At 35.3% G+C, this 25148-nt stretch overlaps 3 protein-coding genes across 4 annotated transcripts; all 3 read left to right on the top strand.

The window, feature by feature from the left end:
• The first annotated feature begins 3885 nt into the window (after nucleotides 1-3885).
• LOC113728721 (probable protein phosphatase 2C 9) lies at nucleotides 3886-6743 on the top strand. The gene is made up of 5 exons (XM_027253087.2): nucleotides 3886-4326; nucleotides 4479-4586; nucleotides 5373-5694; nucleotides 6040-6194; nucleotides 6272-6743. The coding sequence occupies exons 2-5, from the start codon at nucleotides 4557-4559 to the stop codon at nucleotides 6410-6412; spliced, it is 648 nt and encodes a 215-aa protein (XP_027108888.1). The 5' UTR covers nucleotides 3886-4326; nucleotides 4479-4556; the 3' UTR covers nucleotides 6413-6743.
• Nucleotides 6744-7782: 1039 nt separating this feature from the next.
• LOC113731667 (outer envelope protein 64, mitochondrial) lies at nucleotides 7783-14916 on the top strand. Of its 2 annotated transcripts, XM_027257044.2 has the most exons (13): nucleotides 7783-8176; nucleotides 8277-8429; nucleotides 8939-9063; nucleotides 9430-9555; nucleotides 9989-10171; nucleotides 10357-10498; nucleotides 11005-11173; nucleotides 11643-11777; nucleotides 11867-12067; nucleotides 12860-12987; nucleotides 13076-13127; nucleotides 13890-13959; nucleotides 14590-14916. In XM_027257044.2, the coding sequence occupies exons 1-13, from the start codon at nucleotides 7938-7940 to the stop codon at nucleotides 14670-14672; spliced, it is 1806 nt and encodes a 601-aa protein (XP_027112845.1). In that variant the 5' UTR covers nucleotides 7783-7937; the 3' UTR covers nucleotides 14673-14916. The 2 variants fall into 2 exon arrangements, with proteins under 2 accessions (XP_027112845.1, XP_071935749.1); XM_072079648.1 differs by lacking the exon at nucleotides 9430-9555.
• A 3234-nt stretch (nucleotides 14917-18150) lies between these two features.
• Nucleotides 18151-20212, top strand: LOC113728719 (uncharacterized). The gene is made up of 4 exons (XM_027253086.2): nucleotides 18151-18774; nucleotides 19415-19507; nucleotides 19651-19718; nucleotides 19850-20212. Exons 1-4 carry the CDS (start codon nucleotides 18151-18153, stop codon nucleotides 20043-20045), a joined length of 981 nt encoding a protein of 326 aa, XP_027108887.2. The 3' UTR covers nucleotides 20046-20212.
• The last annotated feature ends 4936 nt before the right edge of the window (nucleotides 20213-25148 follow it).

Raw genomic sequence — 25148 nt, forward strand, 5'->3', positions numbered from 1 at the left:
TATACAAACGTTATAAAATAAATATATAATTATAATTATATAATATATAAATATTAATTGTACTCATATTTTATATAAGTATAATGCATATTAATATTAGATATAGTAATTATTATATATTATTGTATTTAAAATAATAAATATAAATATAAATATAAATATAAAATTTATTAATATTATATACATGTGTATATTATAATCATATGCACATATAATATGCATTTATAAATATACATATATATTATAAATATATTATTACATAATATTAATAAATTTATAATATATATTATATAAATATAATTATATTTAACTAAATAATTATAATATATATTTATATAATGTACTAATATTATAATTATAATATATAATATATAATATATATGTATATATTATAATATATAATAAATATAATAAATATAAATATTAATTATATCATTGTATAATTATAATATGTAATTGGATTTGTTTCTTGGAATCAAACTTGGGAATCGGACAAAACCCACCAAAATACTTGGGAATGGAGAAACACCAAATTTTTAGAAATCATTCCAAGATTTCAATTCCCATTCCAGTGAACCAAACACCATTTATGGGGTTCATTCCATTCCCCGAATCCGATACCCTCTTACCAAACGCCCCCTTAGTAAAACTGTATAAACTCCCTCCCCAGTCCCCGGGGGCCACTTTCCTTTCCTGCCTATGTATTTAGGATCGGACCGAGTATCGACTCGATCGAATTCAAGGGTCAGAGATTAATGAATTCAATCGGAATTGAATTATCATAAATAAAAATTATTTAAAAATTAAAATATCGTATGTAAAATATCTAAAAGTATGTTAATAATAATAAAGGTATATTCATATATATTTGATATTTTAAATATATTTAACAAGAAAATATAAAGAAATTAGAATGATCAAGTAGCAATTTATATTATTCAATAAACATTAACAAGTTTAGAATTGAAAATTATGGACTTGATTGAAAAATAACACCAAACTTTTAGATCAATATTTATAATGTAAGCAATATTTGAGGTATATTAATAATTTTTTACAACCTAGGGGTTAAAACATAATATTGAAAATGCTTTGAACTTTTTAAAAAAAAAAGCTTTAACACCACGGTTCTTCCGATTTTTTTCCGATCAAACCCGAATTTTAACTTGATTTAATCGAAGTTTTGGTCGATTTTTCGGTTCGACCGATCGGACCGGTCGATCCGATCCGAATTTAAAAACGCCTTGTTTGGATTGCATTTTCTAAGATTTTTTTGTAGAAAAATTACTGCAGCGATTTGATATATATGAGGAAACAAGATAATAGAAAAATGTAATTACGGAAACAACGTAATTTTCTGGCCAAATGGGGTAGTTTCCTGCTCGCCGCCCGAGAGGCGAGAGGTCCAGCTCCAGCCTCAGACTCGGGTGGTTCGGTACAGGCCACAGGGGCAGGGTACATTATTACATTGAAATGCGGCAGTAAGCGCACGAGGACTGCTGAAATGCGACAAATCGCAAATAGCTCATCCTCCCGCCCCGTTTCTTGATTTCACTGCCTCTGTCTCGCCCAGGCCTCCCTTCTGCAATTTTTTTTTTTTTTTTTTTGAAACACTCCCTTCTGCAACTTAGACAATGGTAATAAAAATCACTCCCTTCTGCATCTTGCCTTGCTAATTTGGTCAAGAAATCAATCGACCCTAGCCAATTCACCTTAGGTGAGTGCGGTTACCAAGTGAAACTTGAAGTTTAAACCTGACTGCTGCTGCAGTGAAATTCAAAGATGTGTAATGGTATACCCCTTTATCTAGAGACGAAACTATTCACTCTTAAACTCCTTTTGATCCAGTTTGGCCCTTTCTTAGATATGAATTAGAATAGAAGTAAGAATAGTATAGTAGTTATCGATTGACAGAAAAAAAAATCCCCTGATCCTAGTTCGGACAGTGAATTGCTCGATCTTCGCTCAAGTTAAGGTTAGATGCCTGAGTTTGGGAATAGCCCGATTCAGCTTTGACTCCAGAAGACGACATTGACAGATACAATGAGGTATTCATAAAGATTACATGGAGTATCATTTTACATGTCAGTGTACATCAAGACCTGACATTCGCATCTATTTGCATCAAAAACAAATCCCCAATGAAACCTTACTAGTGCCAACCCCATCAGCTGCTTCTCTAGCGGAATCCTAAACTTTCATTTCTTGCAATGTCTTTTCCTTTTCTTTTATTATTCTTGTTATTAAATAAATAGGCTGCTGAATCAATTCCAAATTGTCGAACAACTTGAGTGAGTATTTTAACAATTCCATCCTCGAATTATAACAGCCATAACCAAACAACTTGATGTTCACTAATCACCTTTGGATATTTGGCAATGTAGCTTATTTGGTGCTGTACAGTTGACCCTCTTTGCCTCTAATTTTTAATTGCCCAATTGAACTAGAGTATATATTAATCTAATCCGTGGTTTGGATGAAAACACCGCAGATACTTTTGACCTTTTTTTTTTTTTCATTTTAAACACAACAACATTAGACTAACATGAAGTACTCAGTCTGTTTTGGCTTTTTGGTCTTCATTTAATAATGGTAAAGGTACTCTGCCACAGGCATTTCAAGGGTAGAAAAACATCTCTTCCTAATCTGAAATTCGCAGCTTGTCTCCCAGATGGCTCTGGTACATGAGTTGGTAGGTATGCCTTTGAATTGTATACAGTTCATGAAAACAACAAAACTCAAGTATTTAACTTTTCAAGAGATGTTGGTTTGACTACGTTTGAGATGATTAAATCCGTTTGAGTTATGAAACAAATGAAAAAGCAACTTATTTTGGATGAGTTGAGCTCCACATCTTTTAGACAAAGCCAGAAGCTCATCGCATGCAAAGTTGCATCATCACAGGGTATGCGAGGGAGGTCTTCACGACTGATTTTCGCCACATTATGTAAACATGCTAAGGAGATAAAAGGCAAGGAATATAGAAAAGATCAAACAGGAGAAAAGTAATCCATCATGGGGGATTGGAAAATTCTCTTGCTAGTGGCTGATGCCTAATCAAGAATGGCTGAAAGAATAAAAAATGAATGAAAAGTAGAAACAGGGCAATGGTTATTTAAGTTGGGTTGGGTGATGGTGGGGAGGAATTGTATGCAGGTAGGATTGCAGCGCTGATTGGTGCTTTGTTAATTTTCTTCTGCACACATTTTGACTTCAGAGCAAGTAGTGGGTTGGGTACTCTTAAAAATCTTTCTTATCGAATTCTAACTCGCATATTTAAGTTTTTTTTTTCCATCAAATCCTATCGAATAATCTTATAGGTTTTAACTTCCGTTACTAAACTCTCAATCTCGGAGCATTTATTGAGTACTCTCTGCCCCTAATTTGAATAGTTTTAAAAAAAGGTAATTAATTATTATTAAACTAAAATTAATGCATACATCATATTAAATCAATACATTATTACGTTAAATTTTAAAATGATTAGAATTAAGAGTTTGAGGATTTGAGGGATGATAAGAAAGAGGATTTGAGAGTTAATTAATAATCATTAATATATATGTGTGTGTGTGTCGGATCTCGAATTCTTTAGAATTTTCTTATTAAACTCTAATTAATTACCTATCGGTTATTTAATTGAATTAACCATCGGATTTAATACCCGCATGTATTGAATTTTACCTTATCAATTGCCATTCTTATAAGTAGGAGGGCATGGCAATAGGGGCTCAACACCTCGCACTTAATTTAAAAAAGTCGAGAAAAAAAGGGTATAGGGCTGACCACCAAAAATAGAGAATAGGCCAACAAATGGACCAGATGAGCACTTGATTGCAAACTTTTGCAGGAAGTTGTAGACCCACAAGAGAAGGAAAAACTGAAACAGCTGTACGTGTTCACGAATCAAATGAACAAACAGTGACTCTGACTCTTTGTAACCATTACTCTTTGACTCTTTGTAACAATTACTCCTGCATCGCTGCATTATTACAATTGCAAAACACTAGCCGCAATAATAAAGAAACAATAAAGACTACAAAAGTCAATAAGGGAAGGCCAAAGCTTAAGCTTTGGTCTCTTTGGCAGCCAATCTTGCCTTCTTAGCAAACCCAAGACCCTTTCCCTCAACAACAGAAACCCATAAAACTATTGCCAGCTCTTTACTGAAATTCCAACTGTTTCTTTTCAATTTTTTGGTCGGAAATTTTTTTTACAGGCATATATATCGACTCGTTACAGGGTTTCTGGTCAGCGGACTGGTCAAGTCGTACACAAAGATAGGATCTTTCTTGCGTTTTCAGGGGAAATTTTGAAGTTGGCGGATCGGTAAGTGGAACTTTTTGATGTTACTTATATGATAATTTTATGTTATTTTTTTGGTGGATTTTTGAAGAAAGATTGGTTCTTGATTGAGATTTTACCGTTAGCGGTGGTGTTTATTTGATGATCATCAAAGTTCTTTCTTTGCTCTCCGACAGGTTGTGAAAATAAAGGCTTCGGAATTGGAGGTTAGATGTTAATTTGTCGAGGAGAAGGGTGAGGTGGGGCTGAATTATATGGATAACTTTTGCTGCTTCAGTTCCCAGGTGAGCTTGTCCCAGCTGCTTCTCCATTTGGATTTCTTTCTTTGTTGTACAGATTGTTTGAATTATTATTATTCTTGTATCGGTTCTTCGCTAACTATCGGAAAGCTAATTTTAAAAAAATATTGGAAAACTGATCCATTTGTTTTCCTTATCTGAAGGAACTGATCTAGTAACTTTGACTTTATACTTGTGAATCTACTGTTAATATGCTGCTTAATTCTGGTGGATTCGATGATTGATTGGTGTTTTGATGCTATGAACTGTGGGAGGTTTTCTGCATCATTATGAGTTAAAAAACTAAGCTAATTATTTGGTCCATGGCTTCTTTTGAGATGGAGAAATCTGCATCTCCTCTGTCTGTGGAGTGACAACATGCAGCTTGGCTGTAATTTTGGGTCTTATTTCAACTTGAGTTGGGGTTTGTCATGATTGTCTTGAGTAGGTTCTCTATTATGTTCGGATGTTTGCTGTTGGATGGTAGTAGTGAGGTTGTTACAGCATTTCATCCACACGAGGAATTTTAGTTTCTATAGCAGTTGTTGTACGCTTTATTTTGCTTCCTTCTGGAGAATGATTACCTTTCGTTATATTCATAACTGCTGTAGTATAGGATACCACTGTCATTGAAAATCTGGATTAAAATTATTGGAGTTAAAGAAATTATATTTTAGAGGGTCAATATCAAGGATTTGACATAGTAAAGCATTTATCTTTTTTGTTTTAGCAAATTGTCTCAGGTGCATTTTCTGTTGCTCTTGAAGTTTAAATTTTCCTTCCCTTTATCAGGCTGGAGGACGCTCTTCATGTGGCTCTGGCAAGGGAAGAAGTCAGCTGGGTCCTGTCAAATATGGGTTTAGCCTGGTAAAGGGGAGAGCAAATCATCCTATGGAAGATTACCATGTTGCTAAATTTGTTCAGATTCAAGGACGAGAGCTTGGACTCTTTGCTATTTTTGATGGGCATTTGGGTGACAGCGTACCTGCCTATTTACAGAAGCATTTGTTTTCTAATATCTTAAAGGAGGTTTGTCCGTATTCACTGCACTGTTGGCTTGTCTATCATATGATTATTGTGGACTATTCTCTTTCTGTTTTGCATGAAGTTCACGGTAATTTTACATACTCAATTTTTAAATCTATTTCATACTCAATGTCTATTTTTACAAGTAGCTGGGAAGTTACAGGTCTTATTTTCTGGGTCCTTCTTGGTTATTCATTTCTTTTCTTGAGAAAGATTAAATGGATAAGTACATTTTATCATTTCTGCACCTTGCAACTATTCAACTGTAACGGCATCACTTAATCCAAAGTGAGTATCGATCGTTACTACTGCTTTTTCTATAACTTTTCGATCTTGATAAGGAGCAATGCATAATATGGTTCTTGGATGGTAGTGATGGAATCTGTTGCTATTTTTTCACTAAAGTGTAAAGCTTAATTGGATTCTGTATCAGGGGATGTTGCACGAGTGAACGGTCAACTGGCTGTATCCCGTGCTTTTGGAGACAAGAACCTGAAATCACACCTCCGATCAGATCCTGATGTCACAAATGCCAGCATTGAGGCAGAGACAGATGTACTCATCCTTGCAAGTGATGGTCTATGGAAGGTGCGTCTCTCTCTGCCCCCTGTTTTCATGGATTTAAATGATTAGTTATACTGAATCCTAGCCTGTGAATACTCCAGGTGATGTCTAATCAGGAGGCAGTTGACATTGCACGGAAGATAAAGGACCCACAGAAGGGAGCAAAACAACTAGTGATGGAAGCATTACATAGAGAAAGCAAAGATGATATCTCCTGCATTGTTGTGCGATTTATGGGGTGAAACCGCGATAAGATATCCGTTAATGTTTTTCATATGTATACAAGTCGGAAGTTTGGGGGGAGGGAGGAACAGGGGAATCTGATTTGATATAGGTTATAAACCCCACTCCACACCATCTGTAGTATTTTAAGTTTCTATATTCGTGTTGTGCGGTTTGTTAGAGCTTGATTCTTCCCATTTGTAGATTCATAGAAGCATTTTTCTGTAATTTACACGAGGCTTCGGAGCTGAGTTGTTTGACAGCCAGTAGTTCTTGTAATAATGAAGCTGGAAATTGGTATTTGTTGACAAGTCAAGGTATAGAGATATAGTTGAAGGGTGTCTTGATCAAGTTGGTGTTTGGTTGGCCCCTCTGAAGCAAATGCAGAGCATTTTTCTGACGGCCCCTCTGAAGCATTCCACAATTTACTTGGCATTTAGGGCAAAGTGAAGTTTGAAGACCGAGATAAGCGGAGGAAAGGTGGTACAATAATGTAACCTGGGGCGACATCAAAATAAAAAGCATTCCGACCCTGAAGATTGCTCGTTAACTTTGATTGCCTCTTACGTTAATACGTGGGGGCTTACTTTACTTTTACATGGGGGCATTTACTAAATTTCTTGTTTTCTTGCTCACAGAGGAGGATACGTTGTGTTGATTAGGTAATTCTTGTAGTGTTTTATTGCCTCGAGCATGCGCCGACTTTGCACAAGGCGATCCGGTCTTATTGAACTCAACCGCGTAGAAGTTTAAATGTTGACTTGAGTTATCAAACATGAATATGACAACATAATTACGGTTTTGGAGTTGAAAGTAGTTATCAAATAGGGTTTAAATATGAATATGACAACATAATAACGATTTTGGAGTCGAAAGTAGTAATGTAATGCGAATCATAACTCATGTTACATAATCCCATCAAATTTGGGCTTACTCAATCTTGCAAGTGGGAATAGCTTTTCAAATCTCAGCGGGTTAGTAGTAAATCCGATAGTTTTTTTTTTCTTTTAAGCAATACTATTATGGATTAACTTTTTATGCACAGATAGTACAGTAATTTTTTTACACTGACAAATTTAGATGTATGTCACATGTTTTTTATTTGAATTTGAAATTTAAATTGATATAGTATGTGACATAATTTGAATTTATTACACTCGCGGTGTATAAAAAAATTATCCTACTACTATTTATACACATTTTGAATTCTTCACACACGTAAGAAATTTTGTGCTATAGTAATGATGTGTATCAATATAATTTTCTTTCTTTTTTTTTTTTCTCTGGAGGGGCATGATATCTTTCTTGCGAGTAAAGACAAACTTTTGCGCGTGATGACACGCTCTCAGTTCCTTGCATATCCGCCCCCCCCCCCCCCCCCCCACAAAAAAAAAAAAAAGGTGGAAGAAGGAGAAAACCCCTTGTGACTAAATGAGTCATACAACTCTTCTTCCAAGGAAGGCAAGGAAAAAGTAGCTAAAACCCTTGTAAAACCCTCAAATTTCAATCAGTTCGTCGATCAATCAAGAACAACCCATCATCATCATGTCAAGTTCATCAAAGCTCAATGTCTCAAACCCTAAAGTCTGGATCTTGATCGGCGTAGGCGTTGCCGGCATCATTGTTCTCGCTGAGACTCGCCGCCGCCGTCTGAAATCCCGAAATGCAATCAAAGAAGACTTCGGCTCCTTTGTCGAGCGCTTCGAGCTTTCTCCATTTCCTCAACCTCCTCCTCCCGCCGCTCGACTCCCCCTCTCCGGCCTCACTTTCGCCATTAAAGACATGTAAGCACTTCTTTCTTTGATCATATGATTTTCATCATATCCTGCTCCTAACTTCTATAGCTTACTCGTTCTCTCTTTTTCCATGAATGATTTTTGGTAGAATTGATGTAAAGGGTTTTGTGACGGGGTTTGGGAGTGTGGACTGGAAGAAGACTCATGAGGTGGCGGCCAAGACTGCGGTGGTGGTGACGGCTCTCTTGAAAAGTGGGGCTACTTGTGTTGGAAAGACAATCATGGATGAATTTGGCTTTGGGTATCTTTCTCTTTCTCCTCTGTTATTGTTGCTGTAGAGATATAATATCTGTTGGCCTTCATTATGGCCTTTTGGTCCCTTAACCTTTCTTGAATTTAGATCAGCAGTTAATCATAATTTATGGAAAAGCTTCTAGTCCAACGGGTCTAACTTTTGTATTATTTTTAGGGACGCGACAACCTAGAAGATTTGTCAAAAAGATAAACTTTGTTGCCTTTTGATGTTGTACATGCTCTGCTTTCAATTGCATGTGAACAACTTTGTAGTTCGTCACAAAATTCTATTGTTAAGATACGTCTGTACGTAGAAATGATCACTAATAGTTAGAGCCAACTTATAAATTTTAATTCGTCTGTCATAGTTAAGCAGAATTCTGCATAATTTATAGGCAAGATATTAACTTTTATTTGTTTGGACTCCAGGGAAAATATTTGATTTGACGGGACTATGGTATTTGAAAAGTCATTCATATGCTTATCTATCAATATTTTTGTGGATTGTGGTGTCAGGATAACAGGGGAAAATTCTCATTATGGAACTCCAACTAATCCAAACTTGCCATCCCATATACCTGGGGGTTCAAGTAGTGGTTCAGCTGTTGCTGTTGCTGCCAAGCTTGTGGATTTTGCTATCGGTACGCATTCTGCTCACATGGAATCGTGGATTGATGTTCCTGTAAATAAACACGAGTCACATTGTTGCTCTATTGGCTCATTATTTTGATAAGGCTTCTGGAGTGACTTTAAGCCTGAGTTTTACAACATTTGTGTCTCACTATTTTCATAAGATTTATGGAGTTGGGTTCTTTTTGCTTTGTTGACCTTCGTCTGTGGAACCTGTAACTTTTGTATATGAAAGTGCTATTGGTTTAGAACTTCTTTCACTTTTTACTGAATCCATTTGTTTTGTATGTCACAAATGACGACTGTATTTTTCTGTAAACACTTGAAAAGTGAATTCATATCTGACCCTGTAACCTGACATATTTCAAGCGATGCAGGTACTGATACAATTGGATGTATAAGAATTCCAGCGTCATGTTGTGGTATACTTGGATTTAGACCGTCGCACGGGATTGTATCTCTAGTTGGTGTTCTACCAAATTCTCAAAGTTTAGACACTGTTGGTATGTAATACAGGTCATCTAGTTACTTCATTGATTAGCCAATTGAACTCTGCTCATCTTAAAACTCTTGTAAGTTGAGTTTGGTTCCAAACTGACAGCTCATTTGACATTTGCCTGTTAAATATTGGTGACCATCTGTGATGGATTTGATGGTCTATTTCAAAGGGTGGTTAGGACTTGAAATGATATCATGTGTCAATGGTCAATATCAATGAGCAGCTAGTACTGGGAATAACATCAAATGCTCAACTGTTGCATATGTATATCACTATCATCTCGCAATGTCCAGTCTCCTACCCTCCAAAAACTAGATAATGAACTAGTACATGCATTGCAAAAATTGTTGTTTTGGCTTGATTGTTATGGATCCTTTTCATTTTATTGGTGTTCTTATATGGCATTTTTTTTTATCATCTGCTTAATACTTTTATAGGGTGGTTTGCCCGTGACCCCTCTACGTTGCGTCATGTTGGACATGTTCTGCTTCAGTTAAATCCATTGGAAACTCGAAAGACAAGGCGCCTTTTGATAGCTGATGATCTCTTTCAGCTTTCTAAAGTTCCCAAGTGGAAGACTATAGATGTTTTCAAGCGAGTCACAGGGAAATTATCTGGCTGTAAGTTGCGCCTTTCTTTCCCATGTGAAAGTTGACTTGCGATTTCTCCTAATGAAGGTTGATTATTGGTATTGTCTTACATGATACCGTATCAGTGGTTTTCATTATTGGATTGGAGTACTTTTGCCAGAGCAACTGACATTTTTACTAAGATATATACTCTCTAACTTTCATTGATGGTGCAGACCAAACAGCGAACCATATAAAATTTGGGCAGTATATTTCTTCAAATGTGCCCAGTTTAAAAGGATTTGATGAAGAATTGAAAAACGAGACCTTGATATCTAATGTGAAAGCTCTTGCTTCTGTCATGTCTATACTGCAGAGGTACTTCAGAACTGTGTTTGAATGGTTTTTATTTACTTGTTTAATAGTTTGAACTTGAAGAGTTGGAAGTTTATAGTTCTAATGGAAGAGATGGCAATAAATGCAAAGTATCTTTTACATGTCATGTTTTTAACTTTGGGAAAATGGAAGTCCTTTATAAACTTACTTATGTATCCAACATATCAAGAGGATGTTTTAATGGAAATTTCTACTTTAATTTTTCCTTTCTCAAACTTTATTACAACAATATAAAGCTTGAATGTCTGCATGTTAGTTAAAATGCTTATCTGAAGGTCATTCTTCAGTAGTGGAACCAAAGAAATTGTCTTCTATCTAGTTACTAATTTGGCCACTTGAAGGACTGTTGTGACTCATGTAGTGGGAAGACATTTTCATTTTTGCTCTTAGAAGTCCTGTGTAACATAGCTTCACACATTTGATGGTACCTTGACTTTGGAGGCTTTGATTCTATTCTGGTTGACATCTGTTATTTTACTGCTGCACAGATACGAGTTTAGGACAAATCATGAGGAATGGTTTGTTTCAGTTAAACCCAGATTGGGACCTCGTGTCTCTGATGGTGTTCTAGCAGCAATTAATACTACACCTGAGAACATCAAAATTCTTTACAAAATAAGGAGTGAAATGCGAACTGCTCTTCAAGCTCTTTTGAAGGTATTCTAAATTTTGTCTCCAAATACTGCTGTCATTACTTACTACTCTTTTTCGGCAGCCTTGTTCTTTGGGGAGAAGGCTGGGGGTTGGGCAGTAGGAAGAACCTTTAGCTAATACTGTATCATGTTCAATTGCATTATTGTGGTATGCCTATTCTATGGAGTTGCATAATTCTAGTGTTCACGTGCTTTTGAAGAATTCTCCTATTGGATATCGTGGCTTGGGCAAGTTTGTCTTTATTGTCGGCAAACAGTCAAAAGAGAGAGAACATGGAATTTTGACCTTCTTTTTAAATTGAAGACAACATCAAATGTTTTGAATGGTTTTGACCTTAACTTTTTTGGTTTCTTCTGAAATTAGTTATTCTTTACTTATATATTTGACCTTGTTTTTGCCTCCTCTCTTCTGTAGTATGTGTTTTATTTACCTTTTCCCGGTCTCTCTTTTTTTTTTGTATTTTTATCTTTAGGATGACGGCATATTAGTAATTCCAACAGTTGCAGACCCGCCGTTGAAACTTAACATAAAGAAAGGTGCATTTTCTGAGTTCCTGGATAGAACATTTGCTTTATCAAGCATTGCGAGTATGTCTGGCTGCTGTCAGGTATACATGTCTTGCAGATTTTAGTGTTCTCAATTCAGTTCCTTGCCATTTTATTGGTTTTTTATTCTATCTTGTTTGTAAATATCCAGGTCTCTGTTCCTTTTGGGGAGCATGATGATTATCCAGTATCTGTGTCATTTATTGCATCCCATGGAGCAGACAAATTTCTGCTTGATACCATTGTCGATATGTATTCTTCTCTTCAAGATGAAGTTAGTACTGTTTCAAATTCTCCACCGCTGCCTGATATCAATGGCAACATGGAAACATCTGAACTATTGAAGGAAAAGGTATACTTCTGTTGGAGCTGTACCGTTATCTTTTCTTCCATTGATGTCTCAAATGCTTTCTTTCTAATGGAAGCTGTGGAATATTGCTGCCATTGTTGGAACTTTGATGTCAATCAAGGATAGAATGGGAAATGAATAGGTGTAATGTGAAGTTTATGTTTCAGGTTTTAATTTTGAGTTAAAGAATCTATTGATTTCATGGGGTACTCTTGTTTTGTAGTCTAACTTAAATAGAATCTTTGTGTTACATTGGGTGCTGAGTTTTAAGTTTCCCACTTTAGGTATGATCTTTGTCTTTTTGAGGTAGACTCACATTGTAACTTGGACTTTGTTGTCCAGAGTTATGCATTACTTTAGAACTGGTTGAATGCTGAGGCTCTTTTGTGAAATTTGTCAGTAGAATGCTGAGGCTGTTTGTAATTTTAGCAATTAATCTCAGTTAAAGGGAATTTCTCTTGGACACGTGAAGGAGGAGAGGAAGGATTCCTGGTCACTTTTGTAAGCAGAAAAATATTTCTGCAACAAACTGTCCCTCCATGTTTTGCCACTTTTAGATTTCAGGATAACAGCTTATAATGGGACCTGATTAGAGGACTGTCGACCTTGATAGAAGAATTCAGTGATGGTGTCTATGTTTGAGTATTCTAATTAGTGTTCAACATTATTCCATTATTAGTTGAGCCTTCTAAAAGTTGTTCTTTTGATTTCCTGAAGTTCATCTGTTGTGTCATGATAGCCTCGTCCTATTCTTGTCTTTGTCTTTGTGAGAAGTGCTGATTAATTGTGCTACAGGGAAATGCGGCATATAAGGGAAAGCAGTGGAATAAAGCTGTAAGCTACTACACCGAAGCAATTGGGTTGAATGATAAAATTGCTACTTACTATTGCAATAGGGCAGCTGCATTTCTGGAATTAGGATGGTAGGATTTATCCTCTGGATAATGTTTTCTGGTAGTAACTGTTTTAGTTCTTGATTTTATATTAATTGGAATGATTGATCTCTTGCAGCTTTCAACAAGCTGAGGAGGACTGCACTAGCGCAATATCTCTTGATAAGAAGGTGAAAAGACCTTATTAGTTTGTTGTACCATGTCATTGTAAAGGTGCTACTGTTTAGTGTTTGCCCTTCATATCTCAAGGAGGACAGCATAGGGTGAGGACTCATAAGTAATTACCAGTTATATGAAACTAAAGAGAGAAAGAGAGTTGCACAAGATGCAGTCTCACGTGATGAGCTTTGAGAGTTGCTTTTGCTTTGTATAGTCTTCCTTGCTATTGTCCTACTAGTGTAGGCCATTGCTGAAAGTGGCTGAGCTCGCAAAATATACTCTCTAGTGTCTATGTCTGTTTTTGGTAAATTCTTTCAATATATTTTCTCAATTATCGGCTCTGTTCTTAGTAATTTAGGCTGACAAAAATTATTTTTGTTTGAGCAGTATAAAGTAAGAAATTGTAGTATCATGTTGATTTGCTTGGCCATATCTTGTGAACTAGACTGATTCTCTAGGGTTTCAAGAATGCACTAAATAAACAGATTTTTTTTTGTCTCCATGTGTTGACATGATTTTGAAGTTTAGCTGCTAGCTCATGTTGTACTAGTGTAGGGTTTATTGGTCTGGTTATTCTAACGTGTAGACTAGTTGCAGATGTAAATAGACTTTTATGAATTGTAGCTATTCTTAGACCTTGGAGTGGCCAAAGTCTGCTGAATTGGCTGTGCCAGGTTTTCAATTTTTTATTTGTTCGCACATGGAGGTTAATGTCACCAAGACCATAAGAATATCTAAATTCTAGTATTAATGCTTTCTGTCTCATTACGCAGAATGTGAAGGCGTATTTAAGACGAGGAACAGCTAGGGAATCACTTCTTTGCTATAAAGAAGCTCTTCTAGGTGAGACTATACTTTCTTTTGGAGTTGCCTGTCTAAAATTGTTTGCCTAATAGCTGTACTGTCAAGAAGTTTGTTTCTTGAGCAATCGAAATATTTATAGATAAAACTGATCAATGCATTGATCACTAATAAAAGTGTACTCAATGGATAGGCTGCAATGACATTTCTGACATGTATGACGGCTGTATATCTGCAGACGGGATAAAAGAGAAAATGGGTAGAAAAGAAAAATGAAACTAAGGAATTGCTGTTACTGAAAAGAGTTTTGACTATAGAACAATCATATGATTTTCTGGTTTTTAATATTTTGATTCTTAAACTATTAACAGAAAAACTTTTCAGTTAACGTGAGGCCAAAATACAAGGGGGCCAAAATGTTAGTTTGGAAACCATAAATGGATAAGGTAACTAGCAGATTTGATGTACCACTGAGTTTTTAAGTAATTTAGCGTACAGTTAATCCAACATGCATGCTGGCACAGACTGGAATGTGTTGGTGGGATTTAGGTTCCATAACTATATGTTCTAAGTTGCCTTTGAAAAAAGAAAAAAAAAATACTGTGTTGTAAGGAACCATGGACCAGATTACTTAACAATCTTATTTCTTCTCTCTTCTGTTTGGGGCTGAAGATTTCAAGCATGCTCTCGTCCTGGAACCGCAAAATAAGGCAGCTAATCCGGCTGAAAAGAGGCTAAGGAAACTTATTAGTTGAGGCCTCTCTTTGCAACTATTGTTTTACATCATGGAGTCGCAGCGGAATGGTTGGATGACGAGTTAGCTGGTGAGGCTCCGACACTTTCGTAGGCAAATTGTTTCTCAGCAAAATCGATAGAAGTTAAGCAGTTGCCAGATGATGGCATGAGGAATGTTGTACAGAGATTTTTTGTCTTTGTTGATGGAATATGATTACTTTGTATAGTGGATCTTCGTGGTGCAAATGCAAAGTCATTTCTCAATATCGGTGCACAAGAAACCTCTGATCTGTCTTTCTCCTTTTTTAGGAGGTCTCTGTTAGTCTCAAGTAGAGCTGCTGCACTACTTTGAGATTTTTATTTATCTGACACCCTTGGAGACACCTCTTGCCCAGAAGTCAACGCGTACGGTAATTAATCAAAGTGTGAACGAAGTTTTATGAACAGGGTTTTGGTCTCCTATTAACACGTTCAGTAGGTGGGTTAACTTGGAATTTCAATTCGAAATGGTAACGTGCTGATTGCGTGGATATGTGCAGGAGGTGGCACTTATGGCTGTTTGATTTTGTCGTTTGACCCTCGTGCCTATTTTACCCCTGACTTGTGAACTAACGGAGGAGTCTAAGACGGGCTTCCTGTAAATTCATCAAATTCTCCAAACTCCTTAATTAATGCTTCCTGTAAATTCCACCCTTCCGCCTCTTCCTCCTCCTCAGTTGTCAAGACTCTAGTATTCCTTTTTCTACTAGTCAAGTCCTCTCTTTCACCCAGAAACATCGCAATTTTGAAATCAAAGATACAAATTAAATTTTCTCCCAGCCACAGCCCCTCTTTCTATGCGCCCCTTCTCTTGTCCAGCAACTTGATTTCCTAAGTTTTGATTTAATATTTAGGGCTTTTCCCCTTGGATCAATTGATGGGACTCAGTTCATTTGATTTGGTGGGCATTATTGTTCCTTTATCTCTTCTACAGTCTCTTGATACATCCTCCTTGAAACTTAATTATTTGGAGGTATTTCACTTGGTTATGGGATGTGATTTGATTTTTCTTTTTTGGGTTAATGTTCTGTTTGAAGTAGAATTAGTTTTGCATTCTTAATTGGGTTTGATTCTGGGGACTTTTTTTTTCTATATAAATGGATAAGAATTTTTCTATGTTTGTAAAATATTGTCAATACGTTCTCCGCCTAGGACTGTATCTTGAATAATGGTGCTTCTCTCTTTGCCCGTTATCAAATTGAGCATTTCATAGGCTTGAAAACGAAATTGATTTTTGTTTGTCTTTTTTTTTTTTAACTGAATGGAAAAATGAAAATTACACTTACGGAACATCGTAATTACTGGAGTTTGTATGGGAAGAAAGGGAGGTTCATTTTCCCCTTCAATGTAGTAGTAGTTGCTGCATTCATGTCATAGATGCTATGATCAGAATAATAGACATGATTGGATTCCTGGATCTCAAGTATGCCTTATTTGACTTCAATCCATCGTTAAACCTTTCTTAGGTGTAGGAAGATCTATTCTATCATTGGAAATGGATTAAGCGCCATGATTAACTCGTCAGTCTAGACATGATTGGATTAACTCCTTAGTCTAAAGAATACCTTATTTGACTTTAATGCTTCATTAATCGCTTTCTCGTGTGTAGGAAGATATATATTTTATGAAAGGCCTAATTTTTCAAAGTTAAAATCAAATTTGGCATTATTCAATTCATTGTGCTCTATTGGTTTCTTCACATAATAATATATTGCATTTGTTACAATACGTATAATAATACATAACAAAATACTTCACCTACCCCTAATTTTAGCATTAATATCCTTATACCATATAAGAATCAGTTGTGATCAAAGGGAGTTTGAGTTTCATCTGCATGAATAGGAGTTTTTTGAAAATGTGAAATGTTGTGTAGTTTTTTTTAAAAAACTTTTGATACAATTGAGAGAAGCATGTGTTTAGGTGTATTTATCAAAATGTTCTCATTTTGGTACATTTAAAACTTTGATTCATGGAGACATTTGGATATTTATGAAATATGGAATTATTTTGCAACCGCTTTTGCATCGAGTACAACTCATATAAGTTTATGTGTTGGTATAATTATTGAAATGGTGTTATAGACACATTTAATTGAAATGTGGCATTTATTGTGGAATTAACACAAAGGCATATTAAACTGTTGTGCAATTCATACATAGCCATTAACAGTTGGAGTATATTTCTTTGTTTGAAACAACTTATGTTTGTTCTTGGGTGATTTTCAACTGACATCTATAGGGATTTTTTGGAAATGGTAAATTGTAAAAGTATTGACAAACCAAAGTGTACAAGTGCGTATTGCAATTAGAATGTACTATTATTAGTTTTGTCATATTTGATGACTATTTTTTTTTTTTCAGAATGTACTATTATTTATCCAATGAAAAATTCTTTCTAACCACAGGCATCAAACACCTGCGCGATGCACCAACACTTCCCCTAATGCTGAATATAACATTAGCCAATGCCCTTATTAATATATTCATTGTTTCTAAAACCTGCCCACCCTCACGTCACACGCGAGGCCTCCATTCAACTAGTAAACAATAATGAACAGTTAATCCATGATATCAAGGAAAACAAGGGACATTAGAATGGCAAACGTGGGGCATCCATTCAACTAGTAAACAATAATGAACAATTAATCAATGATATCAAGGAAAACAAGGGACGTCAGAATGGTAACATTAATCGATGCAAAACGCATAGAGGATTCCGATCAAAAGTTTGTCGAAACTCTAGGTAGGGACTAAATTTGATCAATATGAATTTGTAAGTGACGTAAAATTACACTTATAAAAGTGATGGATGAAAAAAATCATTCTGCAAAATGTAAAGAACCTTTTGAACCATTTTTCCTAAAAATAATTAGTTTGGTCAATGTGTTAAATCAAGAATTGCAATTGTGATTCAATACAAAATCTATCTTTTCTGCAAAATTTGGACACAATTACAACTGTTTCATAAACAAATATTGGAGATTTAAAAGAGAGAGAGAGAGAGAGAGAGAGAGAGAGAGAGAGAGAGAGAGAGAGAGAGAGAGAGAGAGAGAGAGGATTTTCTCCTTCTATTGGTTCTGTGGAATTGGAAAAGGCACATTACGTTAATTTACATAGTATCGGTTTTGACTTTTCTGAATTGAGGAATACGAGCCAATGCCGGATTGGACTTTTAGGAGAATCGGGAATATAAAGCTGGATTGGACTTTTAGGGGGATTGGGAAATATAGAAGTTGAAAACGCACGTGATTATAACGGCGTGGCAGAGTAGTAACCAGTCGTGAGACTTGGTTGTGAGGCCGAGGATCCGAAGTGTTTCACGTGCTAAATTATAGCCATTCTCATCCACTTAAGCTACAATTTCTTTGTTTGTCTTGATAGAGGAATTCCACAAAAATTCTAGGAGACACCCAAAAACATTTTTGGAAGAGCCTGAAACCTTTGTGTTTTGACATAGATGGCAGGAGGCATTAGCTTCACAGCATCGACAGATTGGTTTTATAGGTCCTTTTTCGCCTACACTGGCCTCAAATCTGTCACGACAGATTTTGGGGATGGGACCATCATGCATTGTTGGGTGCCAAAAACGGTCAAACCATCGAAACCTAATCTTCTGCTGCTGCATGGCTTTGGAGCCAATGCAATGTGGCAATACCGGGAGCATCTCCGCCACCTCGTGCCAAGGTTCAACATCTACGTCCCTGATCTCCTCTTTTTTGGCGAATCCTCGACCAAGAGTCCCGAGAGAACGGAGGCATTCCAGGCACAATGCGTCATGAAACTGATGGAGGTGCACGGGGTACAAAAGATGAACTTGGTGGGCATAAGTTATGGTGGGTTTGTAGGGTACAGCATGGCGGTGCAGTTTCCCGAGGCAATAGAGAAATTGGTGCTATGTTGCACTGGTGTTTGCTCGGAGGAGAAGGATATGGAGGAGGGTCTGTTCCCGGTTCCGGATTTAGACGAGGCTGCTAACGTTTTGGTGCCCCAGACCCCGGATAAACTTAGGGAACTGATGAATCTTTCATTCGCCAAGCCTGTCAAAAGAGTCCCCTCGTGCTTCCTTACAGATTTTATTGACGTAAGCGTAGCCTCGTTCTTTCTCTCTGTGCATGTCAAAGGTTTATGCATTTCCCTTGCTCCAATAAAAAAGAGAAGAAAAGAAAAACTCTGGAAATCGTTCCATCATAATTTTGTCCAAAATGCCTATCAGGTTCTCGATCTGGTGGCCAGTGGGCCGAAGGATTTGGAAATTTATGCGCACGGCATTGAGACTCTAATTCCTAACTCTGCGACTACCACCGGCAACTAAAGAATAAATGAGCCCTTGTGACAAGAAACCAGTGTTGCATTCCCACCGGGACCGGACAACTAGCCAAGCACTATACTTGTTTAACAAACCAAGAAGAAAAGGGGAACATCTTTACATGACCTTAATTACTACGTACACAACATTCTGCCCATGTCATATTCACAGAATTAATTTGTAGTAGTACATAAAGGTTATTCCTCGATCTTAGATGGAAACAAATAGCTAGCTGAAGCCCAGATGCACATTGAAAGGTTAAAATGAATATATATATATACCCTTCCAAAAATACGATAACTGGTTGAAATTTGTCATGCTCGTTTAGATGCATGCCGCTTAATTATTTCATTGCAGCATTTAAACACTTCAATTTTCAATTGGGTGATGATATTATTGTTTGTTGCATGGGCAGGTAATGTGCACAGACCACGTAAAAGAGAAGAGGGAATTCATGAAAAATATACTCAAAGATCGACGGCTCTCAAAGATTCCCAGAATCACACAGGTTTGATTGAGTCTTCCTAAAATATAATGGTGCTATAGGTTGGAATTTTTTGCTATCATGACTGAATCCATCTGACACCCGCGCTTTCTAGATGGATGGACTAATTTCTTTCTTGATTCAAAATGGTATCATATTTGAAACAGCCCACATTGATCATATGGGGGGAGCAGGATCAAATCTTCCCCGTGGAATTGGGTCACAGAATGAAAAGGTAACCTTTCAACTAGCTGTTTGTTTCCGTCTAATGAGATCGAGGAGTAACCTTTATGTACAATTACAAATTAATTCTGTGTTATGTGACTTGGGAATTGAGGAAAAAATATCATGTCCATGAGCATGCAGGCATATTGGGGAAAATGCTCGAATTGAGGTGATTAAACATGCAGGACATGGCGTCAACTTGGAGAAGCCTAAGGAATTTAACAAACATCTCAAAACATTTCTTGTTGATTCTTCTGATTCCGCCCCCTCCTCTTCTTCCTCCTCCTCCCATTCCTTGATTAATTACTACAAGCATCGACGCTTTTGGAGCAGCTAAAATCAACAAACTGGCTCGTCTTTCACAAAGACTGCTGGAGTTCTCAAATCGAATGCAGTGGAGAGTGAAGATTGTTGTGAACTATACGGAGTATGTGGAACTTAATCACCTAATAATTATTACCCTTCCTTATCGTGGATATGCTCAGAGTAACAATTATTGTCCTCCTTTGTATTTACATATTTTTCCTATTTAATCATACCTACCCTCTATTGTATTTATTTATTTTCTCTAATTAATCTTACCTTTCTAAAAATATGACACATGAAATGAGCACCCGTTAGACGTTTAGACTTTCATTTCTCACCACCCCTCTTTGCAACTTGACTAATTGGATCATCAATTATTCATGCCACAAAAAACCAAATAAAAAAATGTGCTCTTCAAGTTTAAAACATAATAATAAGTAAAGAGGAGTGTTCTTCTTAAGTATTGGTTTATAACACTTTACTTTTTGAACGTGGAATGGAATATCATGAATCCAAACAAAAAGTCTAAATCAATGAGTACTAGAATTGTAGAGACGCGCATGTACGGATCACGGCCTCACAAGTTGCTTCATATTTGCAACTCGTTCAGAATATGAAAAGCAAAAAGATCCGCTCTTACATCTTTAGGATTTCAATCTCAAGTTTTGAATTTAATACAAACAACATGAGAGTTTTTCCCAACCACAAGTATGGAAATGCTCAAAGGTCTTGTATGTCCCCCAATTGCAGATCTTAATGACTGGATTCTAATGCCCCCGTTTGCTTTCCATTTGGGGTTGGCTTTTCCGGGTATAAAAGTTGGTTTTAGTGCCTCGCCAGCATCAAACATCTCAATTTTCCTGATTTTTTTTTTTGCAAATTTTATAAATTTAGTCTTTTTTATTTCATAGAAACTCTTTTACACAAGTAAGATTGGGTGCATGCTACATATAAAAAAGAAAAATCTGTAATTTGAATAAAAATTATGTGTCATGCATCCAAACCTACTAATGTGAAAAAAAAAACTCACTGAATATATAAAAAAAGATTAATTCAATTTTACGTTGGTTTGAAAATCTTTTGAAATATGCTTGAATGCTCGTTCAAGACTAGCAAATAGAAGAAAATGATAAACCCAATTTATGGTTGTCTTTCTTTCTTTCATTAGAACATTAAATCTGAAGTACACACCAGCAAACAGAAATTGCCAAAAAAAGAACAGAGATTGTCAAATCGCTTATCTTAGAGGAGCAATGTGACTAATAAGCAAGGCTACACATTCACATGCATAGCCATATGCCTGTTAGTTTCACCTAATTTTAGGCATTACTTACTAATTAATACTACATTAAGAATGTTAGATTATAACCTGATTTCAAAGGTCATGTTTGGCTGTGTGTACTGACGGAAAAACACCCACGCACACACATGACTAGCATATCTAACCAAGAAAGAAAAACACATAGACACGGTAGCAAAATATATAATGAATCTCAGTTATTTGATGGATGGTGTTAATGTCGAAAAACAACTAGTATATATTAAAATCTCGATCCAGTAAAACGATTACTATAACAAAGTTAAAGAAATCCAACTGTTTGTAGTTCTAACCATCCGAAAACACGAGATATTAAAGGAACCTTGAGCTTTATTGTGGCCACTGTCTCCATAAATTACTGCAGTCTCGAGCTTAAAGGTTTGTTCTCAATTCATTATTTAAACTGATTATAGATTTTGATTTTTGAGAATCAATTTTTATGATGTTTTCACTTACTTTTGTATTCAAATTATAGATTTTTCAAAACTTAAAAGGCTAAAATTTATAATCCATCGTTATTGCAGATTCTGATTATTAATCACTTTTCATAATCAAAATTTATAAAATCTAAAACCAACGAGAACAAGGCCTGAATCATAGATACTCGTTTACTTCTATTTTCTTGGGCACATATCAATTTCTTACTCTGAATATATATATATATATATATATATATATAAAAGTTTGGAGGGGTGAGTCCTAATCTTAAAAAGGAGAAGATCATCTGAAAAGATTTTCACCTTCTCTCTTACCTGGGCAATTTATTTAGGTACCGGAGATGCTTATTTTCGCTTCTTTCGTTTTCTTTCTTTTTTCTTTTTGGGTTAAAAAATTTTTTGTTTTCTTTTCTCTCCTTCCCTGAATCCCTAGCATGCCACGGGATGTGGTTCTCAAGAAATGCCCTTGCCAAATAATCAAACACGGCGAGCCTGCTCCAATCCCACCATTTTGTACTACTGTTATTGTGCAACACATATTTGAGGGTCCTTTTCTTTGCAATATCGTTGGGGAAAAAATCTGGGTTCCCAATATGTTGTAGTAATAATACACCTTGCATAATATGACGATGATAATATTCTGTTTGTGACTTCAAATATTCCATGCATATATTTAGCTCTCTTCAAGAATCAACTTACTCTTAACAATTCTCAATGTCCTTTTCTTTGCAATATCGTTGGGGAAAAAAATCTGGGTTCCTAATATGTTGTAGTAATAATACACCTTGCATAATATGACGATGATAATATTCTGTTTGTGACTTCAAATATTCCATGCATATATTTAGCTCTCTTCAAGAATCAACTTACTCTTAACAATTCTCAATGTCCTCTCCAATCTCCGTCATTTTGTGCTACTATTATTGTGCAACACACATTTGAGGGTCCGCATTTTGTACCACTTTTAATGTACAACACATATTTGAGGGTCCGATTTTAATGGTCATCTCCTGCTCCAATCACTAAGCCTCTGCTAGGCCCCATCACTCTAATGCTTGCACGTTGCTTGCACGTAGCAACACATATTCTGACACTCAAGGAACCAGACTGTGCAAGCACAGTGTAGGCCCATCTATAAAATTATGGCTAAAATTCATTACACTATAATTTGCTTTCAAATAAATAGAAATTATAATTGTCAAAAAATGAGCCTAAAAAAGCTTAGCTTTAGTGGAATGTTCCAAAAGTTTGCTCCAACTTGCTTATTGTGATGCAATAGGGTATTGTATGGACAAACAACAACAAAGAATTCAAAAACCAAACACAGGAGAAATGCAAAACCAATTCAATATTAACATAAATGATATATGCTTCATAAAACTCAAGTGTCATGCTATTATAATTACAAATGTATAAAATTTCACCACTATTTCTTTTTCAAACAAGACACAATCATGTAAAAACTTGTGTCCTATAAATTCACAATAAAACTTGCAAGAAAGTTAAATGGAAGGCTTTTCAATGCATAAAAAGGGTACAAAAATTCAGTACCAAAGAATTAGTAAAGGAAGTGTAAGATTCAATTATGCATTAAAAAGGAACTAAAACATCAAAATTGCAAAAAATAAATTTTGCATTTAGATTTAAGACAACCCGTACAAAAGGAAAATCGATTTGCAGAACCAAAATAATGGAAGGCTTAATGAATATCAAGTAGATCAAGCCAAAATAAATAAATACACCAAGGTCACAGAATAAAGAGGCAAAAAAAAAAAAGAAAAATGATAAAGGCTAAATAAAATACAGTTAATAAAAAAAGTTAATAATACAGTTAATAAAAAAAAGGTTAAGTCCATATTTGGCAGCATGAAATGAGGGAAGAATAGGAATAAAAAGAAAATGGAATATACCAAACAGTAGGAGTAGTGGAGGTAAAAGGTCTATTGTCTAGGTTTCTCCTAAAAAAAAGATGATTATGATTCATGAATCATGATTTTTGAACAATGCAATAAAAGAAATATCCATTCCCCTACAAGAAAAATATACATTCAATTAATTATAGAGCAAAAAGGAAAAAAATGCATTGATTGAGCGGAACGAGAAATGGCAGAGAAAAATTAGGATGAAGAAAAAAAAAGAAAAGAAAAGCCAAAATACTGGATTAAAGAGTTAAAATTGATGGAATAGGAACTGATAGTATAAATTAGTTGATTGTTGCGACACCTCTCCATGGTCAACAATAATCATCTAAAAAAATAGTAAGAAAATAATCTTAGTATAATTAATTATAAAGAAAAAATTTGAAGGGGGAAAAAAGAAAAATGACGAAAAAAGAGGGAAATGAAAGTTAAAAGCAGAGGCAGAAAGAGGAAAAAAAAGAATTGGGAGGAGAGATATTTATGACTTTTGATTAACCAAAAAAAATAGTGGAGTAAAAATTCAACTACAAATAGAAATTGACACTTGTCAAAATAAGAGACTATACACTTGGCAAAAAAAAGAGGTTGCTACAGCCTACAGTAACTTCTCTTTCTTTTTATATACAAGGTAGAAAAGGAAATTTTGGACCATACTCTAAATAAAATTAACAATTCTCCAAACTTCAAATAAAAATAATTAGTTTGGTCAACGTGTTAAATCATGAATTGCAATTGTGATTCAATACAAATTCTATCTTTCCTGCAAAATTTGGGAGTTTTTGCCAAAATAACACTCTTTCTAAAAAATATTCTCAATGTGATTCACTTTCAAATTTTATTCCCATAATGATGTTATTGTTGTCACCTAATTACCCTGATTTCCATGTAGCATAACAAGAAAGGAAAACTTTAATCTAGTCTATAGTTTCCAACATGAACTAAAAATTTAAACTTTTTTATTATAAAGGCACAAGAAAATTGCGTAACTTTGATAATTTCCTTATAATTATTTAAAATAAATTCTACCGTTATTTGACCTTACTATTAGTGGTCTCTACACTTTTAAAAAAATGTATCAACTTATTTCATATATTTTTCAAAAATAAATTTGCAAAATACAAAAATTGCAATGAAAATCGTAAGTAATAACAAGAAAAAGTTACAAAAACTTCAAGGTTATCATATTTGTTTATGTTATGCTTCCTACTTCTTGAAAAGAACTTTTACAAAAAGTTATCAAATTGAAATTTTCAAGTTTTCAATTTGATTATTATATAAGTAATCAAGTATTATAAAAGGCAAATGGCATCCTACTACTGGAAAAAGTCATGTTATAAGGGAAAAAAAGACAAAAATAAGATTTTTTAATTAAATTTTAATAATGTAATAAAGTTCTCCACATCCATATCTTATGCAACGAACTAAAAAAACAAGATATTCTGAAGTAAATAAACTTTCAT

Source organism: Coffea arabica, chromosome 2e, assembly GCF_036785885.1.
Source record: "Coffea arabica cultivar ET-39 chromosome 2e, Coffea Arabica ET-39 HiFi, whole genome shotgun sequence".
Lineage (NCBI taxonomy): Eukaryota > Viridiplantae > Streptophyta > Magnoliopsida > Gentianales > Rubiaceae > Coffea > Coffea arabica.